Source organism: Triturus cristatus, chromosome 3_2 (genome assembly GCF_964204655.1).
Source record: "Triturus cristatus chromosome 3_2, aTriCri1.1, whole genome shotgun sequence".
Classification (NCBI taxonomy): domain Eukaryota; kingdom Metazoa; phylum Chordata; class Amphibia; order Caudata; family Salamandridae; genus Triturus; species Triturus cristatus.
The window spans coordinates 683,404,317-683,427,164 of record NC_140584.1 but is presented as its reverse complement, the minus strand read 5'-3'; the positions used below and the strand labels follow the sequence as shown (position 1 = coordinate 683,427,164).

The window sequence follows — 22,848 nt, the reverse complement described above, 5'->3', positions numbered from 1 at the left end:
AAATAAATAAATAAATAAATAAAAGGTATCCTTAAGATGGGGCAGATGCTCGAAACACACTGACTTTTTTTGTACATGAGAGGCCATTCTGTATAAAATACAAAAATGAACTTAGTGGAAATATTGAAGGGTTGTTAAGTAAATCAACAAAGAATTAAGAATGGTGGAGAAATGTGTTTATGTTCTGGATAATCATCAACTTTCTGTGTAAAATGGTGGTTAGGACACATCACCACCAATAAGGTGCACTGTAAGAAAATCAACGTTGCACAGAGGAGCCAGATTGACTGTGCATGTTATTTTGAGTTAACTAACTGAAAGGCTACAGTTAGGTTTACTATGATGGTGTATGATGAAGTGAAAAAAAGTCTTATGCTATCTATAAAGTCACAAAACTGTGTATACATTCAACTTAATATATGCAATTCACCTGTTACTAGTCTGACAGTGAGAAAACCTACATCACTCAAAGTCTTGACTGCTCACCCTGCTCTATTCCCTTCTAGTCAAAGGCTGGCAAGAATTGTTACAAGGACTGATTTGGTGCCCCTGTGCTCACTTGGTCCAGGAGAGCTGGCTTGATAATTCCTTTCTCAATGCACCCTCTTTTATCTTGAACTTTTGGAAAGGTTACAAGTGTGTGAATATTAAAAAGTCAGTATTTATATATTTTTCAGTTGTATGCAAAGAAATAGTACTGAACTGTCTACTTTGGATACATAATAAAAGTCCAAGACATTACAAGGTATAGTACTCTTAAAATAACGTAATCTTTAAGGAAATATCAACCAGGACAATGACGCTGCTATTCCTTTGCCACTCATCAAATACTTAAAAGACATTTTTCAGTACCTTGTTGTGACTTCGGGATTTTCCACCAAAGTCGGGCGATGAAGCTCTAGTTCTGGGACTGGGCCATTCTTCGCCAATTAAAGATGTGCGCAAAGAAACTTTATTTAATTGTTGAATATACAGAAACAGCATGAACTGCAACGTGTCTACAGAAAGCTGCCAAGAGAAGGGAAAAGCAGGTCACCATTTGGTTCCAAACCTTACACTGCTTCATTGAAAATGTACATAGTTACATTAGCATCGGTGTAAGTCTGACAAGTGAGAAAGGAGCAATTATAAACAGAATAGGTTTTACCATGTCTCACTCTCTCCATACCCGTGGGACTCAGAAAATGCTCATCTGTCCTGGGTTCAGGAGGGAGAGTTGGCTAAGCATGCACACGTTATAAACGCTCACTTGGATCGGTCTTTTCCTTCTCGGAGTCTGTGAGGCTACATCCTAGAAGGATTCAAAGGAGAAGGGCTAGTGACCATGCAGCATGTTCTACAATAGTCTGCATGTTCATCCAGCCATCTCTCTGAAACCCAGGAAGGATTGTTTTAGACAGAGTTTCAAGTGACACCGAGCAGTATCAAACACACGCTACATATATACAGACCCGTGTTCCCCGAGCCCAGAAGGCACCCTCCTAGATCCCTGGTGCTGAAGGAAACCGTAGATAAGCAGATTGTATATGGTAATACGCTTGTTCAACTGTTCTGCTCTCTTAAACCAGAGAAAGAGGCTCTAGTAAACACTTGCCCCATCATAGACATGCACCAGCCCTCTCAATATCTCAAATCTAAAACAGTTCCTTCTTACAACAAGTGAACTGTATGCAGGCGCGCACACACGTTACATGGGTAAAGAAAACATTTGTATGTATAGCTTCAATCATGTTTTAACAGTGCAGAGAATTGTGCAAGCAGGACAATGAGTGCAGTACAAACAGAAACGGAGTCTTACAGGTGAGAGGTTTTAGGGACACACACATTCAATCAACTTCTCACACGTCCCGAGAGCTTACTGAAAATAGACTGGGCTTCATGCAGTGGGTATGCAGAAAAAGACTCGGGCTGGGGGAGAGCGCAACGCACTGGGCAACTTTCTTTGACATGCAGGGATTGAAGAGATACGTATTGCAGGCAGTGCACACATTACAGCTTTCATTAAAGTGATTAGGCGCAGTCATCTAGAAGAAAAGATATCCCTAAGATGATACTGTCTGTACAGGTTTAGTCCTCTAGCAGCAAACGCACCCGACAGGTTACCCACCAGCCAGAGTCAGGCCTCCGACAACAGACCTGTAAGTTTATAATATCTGATCCCAGGGAGAAAGAAGTTCTCCGTCGTCGGCCACTGTCTGAAGACATGGTGGACGGCTCGAAGGGAGGGCCAGCTGGAATCTGAGGGGCACGGCACAAAAGTTGTCTGTTATTTATTTTTATGACAAACTGAAACCGGAAAGAATGTCTTAAAGTAAATTATCCAAATTTAGCCACAGAAAGCAACTATACCCTATTAACTGGTAACTAAGTTCAGAAAAAAGCGAGTCATTAAACATACAAACTGAAGTTACCCGTGTTGCTCCATTTCAGAGTTTACAAATTGAGGTTTTCTTTGATTGCATCAAATGTGCTCCAAGCAAGAGCTGGATAGCAATCAGCGCCACAGATGTCTCACACAGGTGCCTTTATCGTGGCAAGTTTACCCCCCTGCAAGTTGCTTAAGCTGGAGAGAGCATTTTAATCTAAGGAGGGTAGGCTGCAGTCTCAAAATGAGCCTCAGTGCAGAGGACAAGACAAAGTAAAGTTTCTTTGGACCTAGGCGGTGTCCCAGATGCCATGTCTCATTCTGTGACAGGCCAGTTTCACAGGCTGTGGCGGCACTGCCATGGCCTGCAGGTGGTAGTGGGCTCAGTGATGACAGAACCAGCCTATATTTAGCTGAGGAAGAACAGCTTTGACTGAAAAGGGCATCTTGGGCAGGCTGCCAGTGTTTACGCCCTTTAATGAACCCCTCCTTGGTCAGAGTCACATACATGTGGTGCTGACCCAATCACACGATTTTAATACCGAAACCGAATGGGGACAGTTTATGACTGGAAACCATGCATCTGCAGCGGTGCTGTCCATGGATTTGGAGCAGAGCGGTGAGAGTATGCAGAAGCAAAAGAGTGCAAATGCAGGCAGAGGAATTCTTTTTGGTCTGGCACTTGAATCAGTGTTAGCGGTCTCATGCATACCACTGTTTTCCCAACAAACACACAATGTACATTGACAGTCCAGTTTTCTGTGTTTATATTTTTGTGGATTTTACTGGTGTTTCCTCAGTTTTCCAAGCATTTTGAAATCAGTCCTTAAAAGGGTTTATTTCGTTGCCCAACCCCTCAAAATAGATGACTTTTTTTCAGTGTTTACAGATATTTCTGAAGTGATTGTTACAAAGCACATATTCCATTTTAAGGAGAAGTAATGCAGGATATATAGTGTTTTCCCACTGTCAGTATGTTCAATGGACCTATGTTGTGCTACTTTAAGCACAGAACGTCAGTGTATGGCATTCTCGCTCACATACACATCTCACTACTTTCTCTCTCATTTAACTACCCTTCACCTTCACTCTGTCTGGTGGACAGGAATATCAATGGATTAAAAAAGTAAGAGTGCTGTATTCAAATGTTTTTATAAACAAATTGCAGGACATAGTTGGGGGTCGTTCACCTACTCCTTACTAAATATAATGCCATTGTAGAGGTGGATACCCTGCCAACATTATAGTACCTTGTGAAACCTCAAGAAGTTTAAATTACACTAGGTAAATATGTAGCCCTACGTTGTAAGACACACAAAACATGATGCTTTATGTATGTTCGCCATTGCTTTTCTGCACTCTTTTCCTGACTAAATTGAGGTGGTGCTGCTGTTCTGTGGCCATTCATTGCTGCCCAATGTTTCAATGGCTAACGTCTCATGTAAAGTCAGTCATGAGTTTTTTTTAAACAGACCTCACACTGAATTCTGGGACTTGAAAATTAGCTCTTACTATTGTAACTATGTGCTCAAATATCCCAGCAGTAAAGTGCAGGTGGATAAAAGGGCAAGATTAGCTGAAGGTATCACACAACAATGGTACACCTGGCAGCTACGAATTTTGTTAGTATGAGGAAAGTCTTGTGTTATGATTTCACACTAGCTCATGTGCATGGTGATTGCACTTTTTTGACAGGTATCTATTGCTACATCGTGCATTGAACATTTAAAGCATGAGGTGTTTAACACCAATACTGAATTGCTAGAAAAGGGAGCTGATGTATCAATGGGTATTACCCATTTGGGGTTTGTAAGTAAATGTGACAGTACATATTATGCAAGTTTCTTATGAGCCAGCCATTTCACCAATCATCGAAAGAATTAAACACTGCCAAAAGATCAAATAAGATTTCAATATTGTAGGATGTTCTTGTGTAGAAAATAATTAGATCAAACCTAAAACATTCTTATAAACTTTGCACCTTTATTACAAGCACAAAAAAATGGAGAAAACAAAAGGAAGAAGAAGCAATATTGTATGTACATCTATAAACAACAAAACTCAAGCATAATAATATTAGATTAGTATTTCTTCCTGCTACCTTGTATAACAAAGTTACGCTGTGTTGGCCCCTTCAGAAATCAATACAAAATGACCCTTCACTCTCACTTTTCTTTCTTTGAATGACATTTTAGTTTGTGGTTGTGCAGGGGTTCATTTGGTGATATTGATGAGGGCTGTTTTCCTTTGGGTGGTGGTTTATCAGTAATGACAGATTTAAACCGAAAAAAATAGAGCCTAAATATACATATTTAAAGGGACTTTTAGTCAGCGGGCTCCATTCACATTTTGCTTCCACCCATCATAGCACACAGCATGGGGTAATGGGACAGTGCACTTTATCCATTGGCTCCCTTCACTTTAAGAGACTGCACAAAGGCAGTGATGTGCATATTGTCCACTTCCACTTAAAAATAGTTCCTTTCTCTTCAATGACAAAGAAAGTACAAACTATGCGTTTTTAATTTCTTTATTTGTTGATAACTTTAAGTGTATTTTGCCTACATTTCACGTGCCCAGTTAAAGGATGATTTAGTTTTTGTCTTCTTTTTAATGTTGTAGTTATAAAGTGTCATTTAGATAGCTGTATTTAGAGTGCTTGATAAGGTGGTGAATAATTCTTCTCTTTTTCACAAACAATAATAAAATGGCTGGCACAATTAAAGGCGTGTTATTTAAAAATGCATCACTAATAAAAGAGTCATAAATAAGTAAATGTTTTTTAAATCTAACATTTGTATTGCAAGCATATGGCAGACATGTTTAAGTCATAGGATATTTTATTTTTGTGGCATATGGTTGCAATAATAAATGTAAACAACAGAAAACGGACAAGCTTGGCTTAACAATGCTTGTTGTGACATGAAATGTCAGCAGACTGATTTTTTTTATGATAAGCTTGCTTTGCATTCCTTGACAATGCCTACATCGGCTGTTAGCTCTGCCATAGAAAGCACAAGGAATGGTGCACACAAAAATATTACTGCGGCTAAAACACCACTTTCAATTTCTTCATCATATTTTCATATATACCATAAGATAAATTAATATCTTACGGTATCCAGACACACTCGCCGCCGCCTGGAGGAACACCAAATCCACAGAAGCCCACAACAACTTCAGAGCCGCCACCAACTCACCAGAAAAACGAGGAAAAAAGTGATTGAAGACAGAATCTCCACTCATGCACACAACAGCAAAGAACTCTTCAACATCATCAAGGAGTTTGCCCAACCCACCAGCGAATCCACCGACATCCCTCCCTCACAAGACCTCAGACAAACTCAGCACCTTTTTCCACCACAAAATCAAGAGCATCTACAACAACTTCGACGAAGACAACCAACACACTGAACCCTCACCAACCACCCCCGACACCCTGAAGCCAGCAATCGACAACTGGACAGCCCTCACCACCGGAGACACACTGAAGGCGATGAAGTCAATCCACTCCGGGGCCCCCACGGACCCCTGCCCCCACACACATTTTCAACAGAGCCGCCGACACCATCGCACCCGTGCTCTGCCACACCATCAACCGCTCCCTGGCAACCGCCTCGTTCCCTGACGACTGGAAACACGCTGAGAACAACCCCCTCCTGAAGAAACCCTCGGCGGACCCCACCGACCTCAAAAACTACAGACCCATCTCCTTGCTCCCGTTTCCAGCGAAAGTCATTGAGAAAGCCAACAACAGCCAACTCGCCACATTCATCGAAGAGCACAACATCCTCGACTCCTCCCAATCCGCTTCAGAAAAAACCACAGTAAGGAAACCGCCCTCCTCGCCGCAACAGACGACATCTGTACCTTACTGCACAAAGGAGAAACAGCAGCCATCATCCTCCTCGACCTCTCAGCGGCGTTTGACACAGTCTCTCAACGCACCCTAATACGCAGACTCCACGACGCAGGGATCCAAGAAAAGGCCCTCGACTGGATCCGCTCCAACCTCTCCTGCAGAACGCAGCGGGTCAGACTCCCCCCTTTCCTCTCGGACCCTACATCTACCACCTGCGGAGTCCCCCAGGGGTCCTCCCTCAGCCCTACGCTCTTCAACATCCACATGGCTCCGCTCGCCCCCATCGTCAGAACTTACGGACTCAACATTGTGTCATAGGCAGACGACACCCAACTCATCCTCTCCCTAGCCAACAAAACCAACACCGCCAAACACAACTTTCGAGAAGGCATGGAAGCCGTTGCCAAATGGATGAAAAACAGCTGCCTACAACTAAACACCAACAAAACGGAAGTACTCATCATGGGCCCAAACCCAGATGCCTGGAACAACACCTGGTGGCCCCCCGCCCTCGGAAGCTCGCCCACCCCCACGGACCACGCACGCAACCTGGGAATCATCCTGGACTCAGAGCTCAAAATGGACCGCCAGATCAACTCTGTCTCGTCCTCCTGCTTCCACACCCTCCGCCTCCTACGTAAGACCTTCAAATGGATTCCCCTCGAACACAGAAAGACCGTCACTCACGCCCTGGTCAACAGCAGGCTCGACTACGGCAACGCACTCTATGCCGAAATAAACAAAAACCTCACCCGCAAGCTACAGAACATCCAAAACGCCGCCGCAAGACTGGTCCTCAACCTGCCAAGACACTGCCACATCTCCCAGCACCTGCGCACACTCCACTGGCTCCCCATCAAAGGTATAGTCACCTTCAAGATGCTAACCCACGCTCACAAGGCCCTCCACGACACCGCACCAGCATACCTGAATAGCAGACTCAAATTCCACACACCCCAGAGGACCCTACGATCAGCCCAGCTCTCCTACACCGTGGTCCCCTGCACCAGAAAGACCAGATCGGGAGACCGCTCCTTCTCCTTCCGCACGGCCAGAGCCTGGAACGACCTTCTGCTCCACCTCAGACAGATAACATCGCTCCCCATCTTCGCAAGAAACCTCAAAACCTGGCTCTTCGACAGAGCCCCTCCTTGATGGACTGGCACCTGCGAACCCCCCCCACACCCCTAGCGCCTTGAGACCCTTACGGGTGAGTAGTCGCGCTTAACAAACACCTGATTTGATTTATGCTCACATGGCTCACAAAAACGAAGCCAACAGTATAGTATACTTATTTTAGTTAAGATTGAATACTTAAGGTTTTCTCCTTGAACCAAATGAGAACGCGTGAGAGTATTTATAACTGGTAGGACTCTGGTCACTTCCAAACAAAGTTATGTTCAGGAGCACGGATTGCACAGTGAGGGGAGTGATGCAAATGCAACCACTAACCTAGATCATGATTCATTAGTATACTGACGCAAGGCACAAAAATGCGAATAGGGTTGATGCAAGCTGCTGCATCTTTGTCTTTTTAGATAACTGTTCCCTATGATTAGTTACAAGTTGTGACATTTGTTCGCTCAGGGATTTTGGAAACTGTGGCATGTTCTGTGGTGGTCGGTAGAGTAGTACGCAGACCAGGGGAGTGAGGTCAGATTCAAATTTAGGTATTAGGTTGTCTGTTTGAGGTATGTCTAGGGGGCGAGTGCCGTAAAAAAGGTTTTGATGCACTATGGCTGCTACTCCCCCTCCCTTTTTCCCCTGTGGGCGGTTTGCTCGAATGATATAAAACTAGTCAGGTAGTGCTGCTAAAATGTCGGGGGCGGAGTCCTGTGTTAGCCAGGTCACAGTTAATAATAGAATGTCTGGTTTCTCTGACATCAGCAAGTTAAGTATATCGAGTTGGTGTTTGGGCAGGGAGCGGGTGTTTAAATAAATGATTGAGAGAGCCTTTTCCTCATTCATAGCCAGGGGGTCAGTATGTTCCAGAGTGACCGAGTGATGGTTAAGTTCGGGGAAGGACGATCGAAGTTTCCAGATCCCATTTCTGCTTAATCTGGCTTGTGTGAGGTTGTTGACTACTAGCTCATGGGAATGAAGTTTTTTTTAACTCAGCCGCGGAGTATGTTGTGATTCGGGCATAATGACTTGCCCCTTGCCCCTGCTGGCCGCGGACGGGCGCAGATGGGCTTGCATTTGGCGTGCCTTCGTCGCACCGTCGACGCTCCCGCTGCGCGAGGCCGCTGCGCTCCCACGCTGCTACCGCCATTATTAGCCGTAGTCAGCCTTGGCTCCTCCTCCCTCTTCCCTGATTGGCGCTCTGCGGTGGCGTGTCTACCAGGAAGTGAGTCGGGCCAACAATGTGGAAGTTTAAGCGTGGCGATTCAATTCAATTGTGACAGTTTTTAAAAGAACAGAAGTTCAAATGGTGCTCAAAACAAACAATATTACAATTTTAAAAGGCAAGCAACAGTGTGCGTGGCAGTTTTCAGGCAGCGGCACCTTTTTCCAAGCGCAATCTTAGTGACTCCCCTCCACTTATAGGGCTTGATATTTTGTTAATTTGTTTGAATCTCCTAAATGGGAAAAGAGCCTGCTGTTGTACGATAAACCAGTCCCAACTTTAGGATCCCATCAGTCGCATATTTAATCAGAGCTAATTTAGAACCAATAATACCTCATTTAAAACCAATAATATATCTCAGCCCGTGTTCCAAGTTTCCACTATTTTTATTGACTGATGTCAGGGATATTTTTCCTTTTAAAAGCGTGTTCCTCAGTAGGGATTCCTTCAGATCCTTTTGAAATTAGAGCATATTGTATCTAGCTCTTTCTCGATAACAAAACCGGCGGCCCCTCAGTATGTCCGTTCTGCTTGTTTGTAAAAGTCTTTGAGGTTTGAGTAAATGAGGTATTATTGGTCCTAAATGAGCTCTGATTAAATATGATGCGACTGATGATACCCTTAAGTTGGGACCGGTTTATCGTACAACAGCAGGCTCTATCCTAATTTAGGAAATTCAAACGAATTAACGAAATATCAAGCCCTATAAGTGGAGGGGTGTGACTAAGATTGTTTGCATAACAGAGTGACACTCCTTGTACCTGCCTTTAAATTCTTAATGAACGGGAGTACATAATACTTCTGTCTTCATAAAGAAGGTGGAATGAGATAAAGCCTTCGAAACGCGTCAACGCCCTTTTATGTTGCCACAAATCCATCTGTACGAACATCGTCCTAGATGTTGATGATCTAAAAGGCATCAGGGTGTTTGTGTACAAGTTTAACTCTGGGTTATGGCGATTTATGACAAAGATTACTGTCTGTTTTAACTCTCGTGTTATGATTTTTGAATCAATTGTTTTTAATATTGTAATATAATATTCAAGATTATTTTTGGATATAAATGGTTTTAACTGGGCAAAAAAATATTTTTTTAAATAATAAAAAAAAAAAAAACTGTTTTAATAAATTACAATAATTTTCATGAACAAATTTTTGTGCCAATACACTGTAGCCACCAGTTTTCACGGTGACCTTTATGAGTGGGTGTTGTTTGTATGCAGTCTGGTTTGGTTGTATGAGATAAAGTGTGAACAAAAAAAATCCCAGAGGATGTAATTTTTAAATCTCATATAAACACTCTGACATCATCTATCTTCTTAGCATTTCCACACTCGCAACAAGATCAACCAGTCTCATACAATTGTTTTTTAAACATGCATTTGACGAATCAGCCGCTTTCAAAATATTCTCCAAATGCCATCCTGAAAAGAAGGCCATTCTCTACCATAGCACCCTCACTGATTGGGCACTAACCAGTAGTTGATGCCCCTGCCTCGTCCATCACCATCTTCACCAATTCAGCAACTGTTGATGCTGTAAATGCACCATGAAACTTTACATAGGACAGTAATTGACAGGCACCATCCTAATAGAACTTGTTCATCCTCCCTTCATACTGTCCGACATCGAACAACACACAATTCCGGATAGTCATCAAACCTTGCAAAAATAATAATCAAAGAAATGATAGTCTATTTATTTCTAGCCACACGAAAGAACACTTCCTGTGGGAAATTCAACCTATGATGGACTTCCACAGCCTGCAAACATGAAACCCTTCTGGGAAAGAAAGTACACAACGAGGTGTCCTACTTATAACCAACTGACACAAGGATCACAAGGATAAACACCTACGAGATGGCCAATCCTCCACCAACTGAAAAACTAGACTCACGTTCTGCATCAAGCTGAAATTTGGCTTAGGTGGCTTGCATAATCCAATACCCTTTGTAATTCTACATTAAAGTATCTCTACCAATCTAGTCTCCTTCTTTCCAATGTGGGTCCTGCCGCTACTGCTGGCCAACAAGAATTAATAGTTCTGTAACCTAACCATTTCTTGAATAACCATGCTGAAGAATCCGTCAACTCTATTGCAGACGCATGCAAGAGATCCACACTATTTTCAATGCGCACACACACACCGAGAGACCCCAAGCCCAATATCTCGCTTCCTTGTACCAGGAGCACAGGATTCCCTGAGAAGTACAAAAGCTTTCTGCAAACCACTCTTAAACGGTCTAGCTTCCCTGATACCTTCAAGACATGAAGATTACAAAACCCGTTCTCTACCAAAGGATGCACCTCTCCTTCTGGACCCTCCAAAAGGCCTCAAACATCCAGTATCATAGTCAACCCCCATTACTCATGAAAACCAGGGTTGACACACCCAAAAAAGTCGCCAACTCCATCCGATACCTAGGCCTCCTGACTAATAATATAACATTAACTTATCCCTTTTTGTGTTTCTACAAAATACTGTCAATTTATTGGGGAATTGACCAAATTCTCAGCTCTCTCATACTGTCGTCTTAAGGAAAGCAAATCAAATGTAAACTTTTATGTACTCTGTTTTTTTACTTGGGTTATTGTGTTTTACTTGCTGTAATGGATATTACAATATTTTCATACAATAAAAATTCATTCTTTCAATATAACTTTTTGAATGACCACAAACGATAGGAAAGCATACCCACCTAAACCCTATCCACATCTGCTGAAACGTATCTCCTGCCTCCACTTTTGGATCTGGTCTCCAACTGAACTACTACTTAAACTTGGCCATCAGCCTAGATGAAAAAAATCCCTCGAATGTCTTGGAGTTACAACCTGCAATCTGATTGCCCTTGCCGCCCAGCAGATACTCCACTCTAAGCCCAATCGTGTACTCTTAACAATAGTGCAACATCAGATAACTTTTGAGACCTGATAGATATATATATATATATATATATATATATATATAAAAATGTAGTTCGCTGGTCTCCCTGCCGCTTTCACGGTGGCGGGCTCAAGCGAGGTAGCGATCCTCCCAAAAATTTCAAAAAACGCCTTTTCGTATTCAAAAAGCACTGCTGAGCCCAGCTCCATATGCGTGATATCTTTATTTATAAAATGGCAAACAAACGCCCGACGCGTTTCGGTGCAGCCGCACCTTGGTCACGGCCAAGGTGCGGATGCACCGAAACGCGTCGGGCGTTTGTTTGCCATTTTATAAATAAAGATATCACGCATATGGAGCTGGGCTCAGGAGTGCTTTTTGAATACGAAAAGGCGTTTTTGGAAATATATATATATATATATTCATTCTACTGGCAGTCGCCAGTAGGTAGTTATAGTTAGGATCTATTTTCCATAGGAAATTCGCTATTCCCAATAACTTTGGCGCCGGTTGACAAATCTTCGCGAAATTTTCAATACTTTTGGCCAGCTCCGGTCCGCTCCTATCCTGAAAATCTCGGGGTGATTCGTCAAGTGGGGGCTGAGAAAAAAGGTGGATCCCAAAACATGTTTTCCCCATGCAATTTTCCATAGGAACCTTCAGTCGCAGCTACAGCCCGAACTGCTGAACGAAATAACACCAAATTTGGCAAAAAGGTAGCCATTGGTTCCGAGTCGTGCCTTTTGGTTAAATGGTATAAATCCGTTCAGTAGTTCCTCAGAAAATTAAACGTAAAATCACATATATATCTGGGCGGAGCCTAACCACACATCTCATTGTGAGATCTGATTGGCTGTCAGCACTTCATCCAAGAAGTGTTGGCAGCCATCTTGGGACCAATATACATGATAGCACCTCATTAAAAAGCATTGCAGTTAATAGAAGGTTTTAAGACTTTAGTTACATTATAAACCATTTGTTGATGGTACCATACTCATTTTAGGAATTGTGGTGTGTTCTAAGGTGATTTTACCATGTGAAAAAGCCTTCTGCTGGGATATCATTAATCATGTTTGAGAGAAAACAATTTTTTCATGCTTTTCCCACAGAGGTTTGGAAGGTGATCTATAAGCTAAACTGAGAGCATATTTTCTATAAATTCACATTATCTTTCTCAGTCATGTGAGAATGCAGCCTGACATTCTCAGTAAAACATGTACATCTAACAAGGGCAGAGACTGTCAGTTGATTCCTTTGTGTTCTACTGCAGCTTCCCAGAGTGTTCTAAAGATCAACTAGAGCGCTAACAGTCCTACTTATGACAAACATATTGCACACCTGAAGCCATCTTGATTGGAATAAAGTGGTAACTCTAAAAAGGAACAAAATGAGGGGGTTCTGATATGCAGACTGAAACAGGCACTTTCAATACCCGCAGCAGACTTCCCTGGTGAGCAGTAGCTTTACTACAGTGATCTAATGAGCAACTAGAGTGCTAACATTCTGAATTTATGGCAAATGTGTGAAACATCTGAATGTCTTCTTGATGGAATCAAAGTAAAAAACTGAAAGTATTTCCTACTAAGGAGACTGTAGTAAATGAGGAAATGAGGAAACTTCATAACAAATAAGTCTCCCAAGATGGCCACCAGAGACAAAAGAGCCCAAATGTAGCACAAATATCACCCAGTTGTAGCCCAAGTATAGCCCAATGACAGAATGTCCCAGAGTGTTCTAAAAAACAACTAGAGCGCTAACAGTCTTACTTATGACAAAAGTATGGCACAGCTGAAGCCATCTTGATTGGAATAAAGTGGTAACACTTAAAACATTTAATTTGCAAAGGAACAAAATGAGGGGATTCATTTTGCCATAGAAATTATGATTAGTGCTGCTGAAAGAAAAATTAGGGCACATTTTGACTTCTCAAATCCTCTTCTATTTCATTGAAATATTTTGACATGCAGACTGAAACATGCACTTTGAATATCAGCAGCAGACTTCCCTGGTGAGCAGTAGCTTTACTACAGTGATCTAACGAGCAACTAGAGCGCTAACATTCAGAATTTATGGCAAATGTGTGACACATCTGAATGCCTTCTTGATGGAACCAAAGTAAAAAACTGAAAGTATTTCCTACTGAGGAGACTGCAGTAAATGAAGAAATTAGGAAACTTCATAACAAATAAGTCTCCCAAGTTGGCCACCAGAGACAACAGAGCCCAAATGTAGCACAAATATCACCCAGATGTAGCCCACATGTAGCCCAATGACAGAAGTGTGCAAAACACTTTTTATTTTTTACAGTTTTATATAGTGCAGACCTGTCAGGCAATGGAGTGCTTTACATGAGCATTGGATACATCACACAAGAACAAATTCATTTGGTTGTAGACATGGGGAGATTAAGTGATTTGACCAGAATCACAGAATGTCGAGCTGAAGCAGAAACTCCAACCTGGTTCCCTAGTTGCAAAGTCTGACGCTCTGGAAGTAACACCACTTTCTCTCCCCTAAGTGCAACATATAATCAAGTTGGTAAACTGGATAAAAAAACATAAAAGATAACAAATAATTTAAAAGTGCTTTGTCGCTATTTGAAAACTCAGAAAATATGTCCTCATTGAAATTGTTTAGAGCACTAACCATCATTTTGATGCAAATAAGACCCTCTCATGTATGTAATTTCTAAAGGAAATGCTCTAGGTATTAGTTTTGATTACATCAAGATGACGTCAGGCGTGCCACACTTTTGTAATAAATATATAATGTTAGCAATCTAGTTGTTCATTAGGAAACTGTTGAGAGGCAGAGGCCAGGGTCGGGACTCTGAAAATTGAAGGCAGGTAGGAGGGTGCAGAGGCAACAATTTGACCACACTGGGCAGGCAGGAAGGGCAGTGGCAGCACAACAGACTATGGAGGGCAGTGGAAAGGGGGGCAGGGGCAACAAACCAACAATACAGGACTGGCAAGAGAGGCTGTGGCAATTTAATAGACCACTGTGGGCAGAAGGAAGAGGCAGTGGTAGTACAACCATGCGTGCCAACAGACCCGATTCAGCCAGGAAACATCCAATGTTTTCATGCTCAAATGGGCTTTATTTGATCCGTCTCCTGTCTACAATCTCCTCTTTTTCAATGCAACTCAAAGGGGAAAATCAATACCCCAGTTTTTTTTCAAAATCTCCCTCTTACCAAGTTCAAAATGTTCGTAAGTATGGTACATTGGATCATGGAAGGCAGGAGGAATTGGGGTAGGGACATGGACTCGGATAACAGAGGACAGGAGGGACATGGAGAGATGCACCAAACTGACCCTACAGGGCAGGCATCAGGGTTTGCAGCAGAACAATACACCACACAGGGCATGCGGGACGGGAGTGCAGCACAACAATCCATAGAAAATAATAGGGAGGGGACAGGACCATGCACATGGACAATAGAGAACAGAGGGGAAATAGGCAATGGTAGCTAGCTGACCATAATGGACAGACAGGAGAGAAAGTTGCAGCATAATAGACCATAAAGGGCAGGAGGGACAGATCATGGGCATTACAATGGAACAGACAAGCCAGGAGGGAGGGAATAGGGGTCTGCACACGGAAACAGAGGGCAGGGGGTAAGAGGGCAGGAGCAGCAAGATGACCATGGAGCTCAGGCAGGATGGGCACTAGAAGCAAGACACACCATGGAGAGCAACAGTGAGACTATGATGGCATACACACAGACCATGGAGGGAAGGTGGGAGGGGGTCAGGGGCAGCTAGTTGACCACACAGGGAAGGTGGGAGGGGCCGTGGCAGCACAGAAGACCATGCATGGCAAGCGGGAGGGTTAGTGGCAGCACAATGGCTATGATGGGCAAGAAGGAGGGTGCAGGAGCATGCACAAAGGACCATGGAGGATAGAAGGGAGGGTCTGGACCTGGGCACAGACAAGAGAGTTCAGGGGTAGGGGCCTCACAACAGGCCACGCGGGGCAGGCAGGAGGAGCAGTTGCAGCACAACAGACCAGGGAGGGCAGAAGGGTGTGGCAGTAAAATGGACCATGGAGGACAGGTGGAAGGGGATAGGGGCATGGAATGTGGACAGGCAGGGTGGAGGTGGCAGGGACAGGTTACAGTCATCTGACAATGCTAGGCAGGTGGGAGGGAAATGGCATCTCAACAGAACACTCAGAGGAGATAGGAGTGGCAGGTCCATGGAACATGGTGGGCAAAAAGGATGGAGCAGGGGCATGCACAAAGACATCGGAGGGCAGGGGGAAGGAGAATAGGGGCAGCAAGCTAAGCACAGAGGCTAAGCAGGAGGTCAATGATGGGGCATAGAATTGGGCAATGGAGAGCAGGAGGAGTGGACTGGTACATCATGCTAAATGGAGGGCAGTGGCAGCACAACAGACCATGCATGGCAGGAGGGAGGAGGCTAGTCCATGGATTCAGACAACAGAGGATAGGGAGGAGGTGGATGAGGCAGCAAGCTAACTGTTCAGAGAATGCGGGAAGGCCAGTGACAGAACAACGGCCACACAGGGCTGTAATAAGGGAGTAGGGATATGGACTTGGACAATAGATGGCTAGGAGGAGGGAAGGCAGGAGCAGCAAGCTTGGGTGGGGGCAGCACAATGCCAGGCACTGCTTCCAACCCCCCACCATCCATTGTGATATGCATCTTACTTAACATTAAAAAAAAAAAACTAGAAATTTGCTGAAAAAAACAAAGATTACAGGGACGGTATAGTTAGACAACCAGTGAAATTCAGCAGTTATAGTTACCTGAGCTAACTATAACTTACGCCTCCGCAATGTACTGCTAATGACCTCAGACATTACATCATTCATGACATGGTCAGTTACATCATTCATGACATCTCAAATGAGCTGTGAATAGGACTATAATCGCCAGAACTTTATTTAGGGATAGTGTGTGTATATTAACACCCCTTTTTTCCTTTTCTTTCGTGTAAGATTCATTATAATACGCAACGTGCCCAGATTAATATGGCCGATAGTCTTTCACTTTAAAGTAATGTGTAGTCCATTGTTTATGTTGATGTTTGCAATTTTAAGTATGTTTATTATAAATAAGTCACGTTGATGAACATACAGGTATGGCGGTCACGGGGCAAGATATGCTGAAATGACATTGTGTGCATATTAACACTTGTTTTCTTTTCTTTATTGTATCAATTCCTGAATTTTCACATCGTGACCAGGCCAATATGGCCACCAGCTTTTTGGATTAAAGTAATGCACTGCTGATGACGTCACATATTACATCACTCATGACATGGTCAGTGACATCACTGATGACATCACTGATGACATCATCTACGTGATCATCTGATGCACCTCCTCACACCCTAAAATACTACCATTCTTGAAACCATAGACACACCAATACTAGTACAGCTACAATATTCTGTGCACTATGCATGCAGACCTCTAATCAGCTACTTAGCTTTGATACAGTCTTTTAAATACTCAGTTAGTACCTATGCAGTCTAGGAATCCTTCTGTCTGTCCCATGCACTTCTCCATTCAACCATCCAGCACTATCTACGTATCCTATCACTCTGCCAATACCTAAGCACTAATAAATTTAGCAATCACTCTCTTTGCATCACTGAAATTACTCCAGTTATTAGTCATATACTTAAGGAGTGGCCTAGCCACTAACACAAGTGCAGGTACAATATTTTGTACACTATGCATGCAGACCTCTAACCAGCTACATACTATTGATACGCTCTTCTAAATACCCTGTTAGTACCTATGCAGTGTAGGAATCCATCTGTCTGTCCCATGCACTTCTCCATTCACCCATCCAGCACTATCTACGTATTCTATCACTCCACCAATACCTAAGCACTTGTAAATTCAGCACGCACTTTCTTTGCAACACTGAAATTACTCCAGTTATTAGTCGTATACTTAAGGAATGGCGTAGTCAAAAACACAAGTGCAGGCACAATATTTTGTACACTATGCATGCACACCTCTAACCAGCTACAAACTATTGATACGCTCTTCTAAATACCCTGTTAGTACCTATGCAGTGTAGGAATCCTCCTGTCTGTCCCATGCATTTCTCCAATCACCCATCCAGCACTATCTACTTATCCTATTACTCCACCAATACCTAAGCACTTATTATTTCACTATACACTCTGTTTGTAATACTGTAATTATTCTAGTTACTAGTCATGAACTTATGGAATGGCCTATCTACTAACACAAGTACATCTATAATATTCTGTGCACTATCCAAGCAGACCTCTAACTAGCTACATACTTTTGATACACTCTTCTAAATACCCAGTTAGTACCTATGCAGCGTAGGATACCTCCTGTCAGTCTCATGCAATTCTTCAATCACCCATCCAGCACTATGTTCTTATTGTATCAGTCTGCCAATACCTAACCACTTATGGGGCAGATTTACAAGCACCCTGCGCTACCAGTACGTAACGTAGTGATGGCGCCAGCCACTCCTTCATATTTACAAGGAGAGGAAAAGCCACCCTGCGTGGTTTTTCCTCTCCTTGTAAATACGACCCCTTCATACACAGAACTTTGTGTTGAAGGGGTGTCCTATAGGTGTTGCTGTGGGTGTTCCCGCGCAACACCCATAGAACAAGACACATCTCCAGATTTATGAGAAATCGTAAATCTGGAGATGTGTGTGAATGCTGCGCCATCCTAGAGTTGGTGTAGCAACGGATGCTGCATTCCACAGCATACATTGAAAGAGGAAAATGCCTTTACTGATTGTTTTAGTGCAGGAAGGGACACTTTCCTGCACAAAAACAATCTCCACACGACACAGACATCCTTGCACCATGGTGCAAGGGTGCCTGTGTCACCGCATGGCTGCACTTTGTGCAGCAGTGCAGAGGGAAGCACAGAGTTGCAACATATTCATGTACATATGTCACATCCCTGTGCTTCGGAAGTGTCACAGTGCAGCTAAAGAGCTTGCAGTGTCACGCTGCAGTACTTCCTCATGAATTTTCACCTATAAACTCACCATACACTACTAATGCATTCCTTCAGTCAATCATGCTGTATACATATATTCAACCAAACTTTCACACATTACCTTGCAATTATAGTTCTTTCTTTAACCAGATAAGGTTTTTTCTTCTTTTTTTCTTTTGTATTTTTATTTTAACAATTTTGTATTTTTTGGGGGTGTTTTTTCAAAAAATGAACAAAAGAAAGAACGAATAAAACAGGAAACATTTGGAATTACTTATCATTAAAAAAACAAAAAAATTAACAACGATGGTTGCGTTGTGCATCACAAACTGCATCCACCGACTGCTCACTGAAGCATATACGTTTCTTATACTTCACGCAGTGTTGCTCGAGAAAGGCGAATTCTGGCCCAATGTCCATTGCAGGTGTTCCTGAGGATGCTCCAGATGTACTTGCCACAGCAGGTGAGGGGTTCAAAGCAGCGCGCCTCATTTCCTCCCGAGCAAGATTGAGAAGATGTGTGGTCCGGAGATGCTTGTACATAGAAGCAGTGCCAAAAGAGTATTTTTTTTACTGCCTCTTGACAGGACTCGGTCAAAAATTTTGCAAGTCACCTTTCTCGCATTTACTTTCTTCTCTCCAGGTAGAAAAGTGAAGAATTTCCACACAACAGATTCCGGCCTCTGTGGACGTGGTGCCACTTGCAAGAATTCTTCTTCAGAAGATACTTCCTCCAACCCATGCAGTTGCTTACACACCAATGGAGAGACTAATACAGACTTTTACACAGTTTAGTCACTAACCCATGCATTCAGTAAGACACGTTCAATCACTCACTTATACAGTCAGTCACATACATACGAAATAATTCCTTTAGGCACTTGTAAATGAATTCATTCTTCAATATACCTTGGCATATATATATATAAAACATATTTACATTTTATAGAAACACACATTCACTGGATGATGCCATCAGTGATATCACTGACCATGTCATGAGTGATGTAATATGTGACATCATCAGCAGTGCATTGCGGGCACGCGAGTTATAGTTTGCTCAACTAACTATAACAGGCAAATTTCTCTGGTTTTATACGAGTCAAATCTTCAACTAACTATAACGTCCCTGAAACCTATGTTTTCTTTTAGTGAATTTCTAAGGTTTTTTAAATGCTAATTCCTATCTATAACGTCTGTAAATCCTATGGTTTTTTCTGTGAATTTCGAAGGTTTTTATATGTTAATTTCATATTTTAATGTTTATAAAACCTATATTTTTTCTATTATATTTTTAAATATTTTGGAACTCTATTATACTTCTTGTTTTTAACTTTAAAAATCATGTAATGTTTTATATCTTCCCCCAAAAATATGTATATTTTGTTTTTTGGGGGGAGAAAACTGCACTCCCATACCGTTAGCGTACCAAGCTCCATCACCACACGAATCCTATCCGCCATATTGCTAAACTCGTAAATGATGCGCATTTCGTATCCGACGAGTTCGTGGTACCTCGTCCCGCGTAACATCATATACGCATGAAGTCACCCCAGGTACTACTTTGGTATCCGACGGGTACGCAGCACCAAGCCATGCGTTATGTCATGTACGTATGGGGTCACGCCTGCTGCGCGTTGCGTATTCGACGAGTACACGCTGCCAGGCCCTGTGTTATGTCACAGACGTATAGTATCGCGCCGGGTATGCCATGACTTTTTTTGGGGGGGGTCTCAAAAGTATATCGAAATAACTTTAAACAGTATATGAGAGCACGCGAAAATATAAATTATTTTAAACATTTATATATTTCTAACTGTAATAAACTTATATTATGATAAATATATTTTGTTAAAAATGCGTCGGGTGAAGCCTCCTTGCGTGCACAGTGCGGGATTGCCATGCAACCTTTAAAAAAAGCATTTGATTGGTTCATAATATTTCCCATTGTAACAGTTGTACTACCCCACCCATTTTACTCATTCTCTCTTCAGCGTTTGATGAGACACCTCTTCTGCTTAGAAAGCTTTTTTGAAAAGTGTTTTCCTGTATACACATATTTTATACTACGCACAACATGCAACGATCATCTTGATCAATATTCATGCACTGTACATTAGCCTTCCACGTGTGATTGCCATGCATCTCAAACGTTCCACCAAAAAACAAATATGTGTTACACGATGCCGCTGGTGTGTGTGTGTCTGCACATTATTGTGCTGCCTTTCGGCCTGGGTATTTCTGGCTCTAAGGAGCATCATCAGCCACGGGCAGACTGCACATCCTAGATCACATGCCATCTCATTAACGATAGTTTCCGCCCTCCCGACACATGCTACACTAATCTAAATTTCACACTCTGCGAGGTCAAAACTACAAAAGAAACACACATAAGTACACTTCCTGGCCAGGCAGGAACTGAACAACATCCAAGTCCCCGGAATAATTATTCACACCCCTATGCTGGCCTGGCGTACGCAAGCCCATCCCACTTTGCGTACGTATAAACAGGATAACCACGACGCCACACGTCCCTCTTCTTCCAAACTACCTCAAATGATTTGCCGCATCCACCTCGCATATCACAATGCGCAATAAAAAAAAGAAATGGATCCATGAGGTGTACTCCATCCTGGCAATCAACACGGGCTCTAAATTGTGAGCCCTACTGCCCGTCGTCTACGAAAGGGATCCATGAGGTGTACACTCTCCTGCAATCAACAATCCATCTGAATTGTGAGCACTGCTGCCCATAGTGTTTGCTCACACAACAATGACAGCAGGTAAGCAAAGCGTCCTGGGTACACAGGGCCTCCAATTGAGCGTGCTGCGGCAAGATGGGTCGGGTGCTTCAGCCTAGCTGCACAGGTCCGAACAAACGATATTGCCATGTGTTATGATGTGATCTTTAACCTCATTCAGTCACATCTCTGTCTCATTTTAAAGACCTGCTGGACTGTACTGTAGGCCTGAGCCAGCGGGCAGCGCTACCCTACAGACACCTCTTCAGCGCAGTGCTGCGGGACGGATGGGATGCATCAGCCAGACTGTGCATGTGCGAATAAGCGATATTGCCGTGTGTTACCATGCGATCTTTGACCTCATTCAGTCACATCTCTGTCTCATTTTAAAGACCTGCTATACCATAAGGTAGGCCTGAACCTACGGGCAGCGCTGCCCTACAGACACCTGATGAGGGCGGTTCTGCGGGAGGGGTGGGGTGCATCACCCTGAGTGCGTACGTGCGAAAAAGCGATGTTGCTGTGTGTAATGATGTGATCTCTGACCTCATTCAGTCACATCGGCCTAATTTTAAGGACCTGCTGGACCATACTGTAGGCCTAAGCCAGCAGGCAGCGCTGCCCTACAGACACGTGGCATTGACTTTTAGGACACTGTAGTGAGCCCCTTACTAAGTGTACATGCACACAGGCTCCCGCCACTGTATTACACGCGCACATTATGCTTCTAGCATGAGCTCCGTTCCTTTGTATGTGAACGTTGGCATAACATATTATTTAACCTTGTGTATTCTCGTGCACTCCAAATCCTCTTTGAACCACGATTACCACTAAAAGTTGGTAGATCGTACTTCAAAAAAGAAGGATGCACTCAACTCCTATTTTCTATCAAGCTTGAAATAAACCTTCATTTACCTCCAGACGTTTCCACCATTAAATTATTTCACCCTTTTCAGACATTCCATTGATTGCCATAAGAAGGGCGGAGCGGGAGCTGACCCCGCAATGGTGCCCTGGCATTCTGACACTTTCCATCGTGGTATCAAGACACCATCCCTGACCGGCGACCTGGTCTATCGTACAATCATACCCCGGACTAGAAGCTTGCACCAACATGTCGTGAGACACACCAGTGGTAGCAGGTGAGCAGTGAAGCCTCGGTGTGCAAGACCTAAAATTGCGCACAGTGCGGGGGAAGGGGTTGGGGTGGAGCACCCTGGGTGCACAGTTGCATGCAAGCGATTGTCCCGTAGCTAATTATATAGGACTATATTATCAAACAACGGAGATAACATTATCACCACTTTAGCAACAGGAAACTGCAGCTAAAGCGACGATAAGGGGTTTATAATATGCCCTTGTAAATTCCCATAAAAGCCCAGGTTCACACCAGAACCTGGGCTTCTAAGGGAATTCACAAGGGCATATTATCAACCCCTTATCGCCGCTTTAGCGGCAGATTCCTGCCGCTAAAGCGGCAATAATGTTATCACCCTTCCTTCATAATATGGCCCATAATCTCTGGCCTCATGTATTTAATTTTAAGGGCTTGCTGAACCACACTCTTTCTCGCAGACCCCAGCGTCCTAGACAAACGGGTGACGGAGGGTAAACACGAAGGGCTGGGTGCAATAGGCCGACGCTCTGTCTCCTCCTCCCTCTCTTCTTTT

The 22,848-nt window shown here is 43.2% G+C and overlaps 1 protein-coding gene across 9 annotated transcripts in view; it reads right to left on the bottom strand.

Annotated features, from left to right (window-relative positions):
• The window catches only part of TBCCD1 (TBCC domain containing 1), a 281,536-nt gene that overhangs the window by 205,550 nt on the left and 53,138 nt on the right, over positions 1 to 22,848 (bottom strand). For all 9 annotated transcript variants that reach the window (XM_085648714.1, XM_085648713.1, XM_085648712.1 and 6 more), the window contains one exon: positions 853 to 1,008. In XM_085648714.1, the coding sequence (XP_085504840.1) occupies positions 853 to 1,008 (156 nt within the window). The remainder of the gene's footprint in view (positions 1 to 852; positions 1,009 to 22,848) is intronic.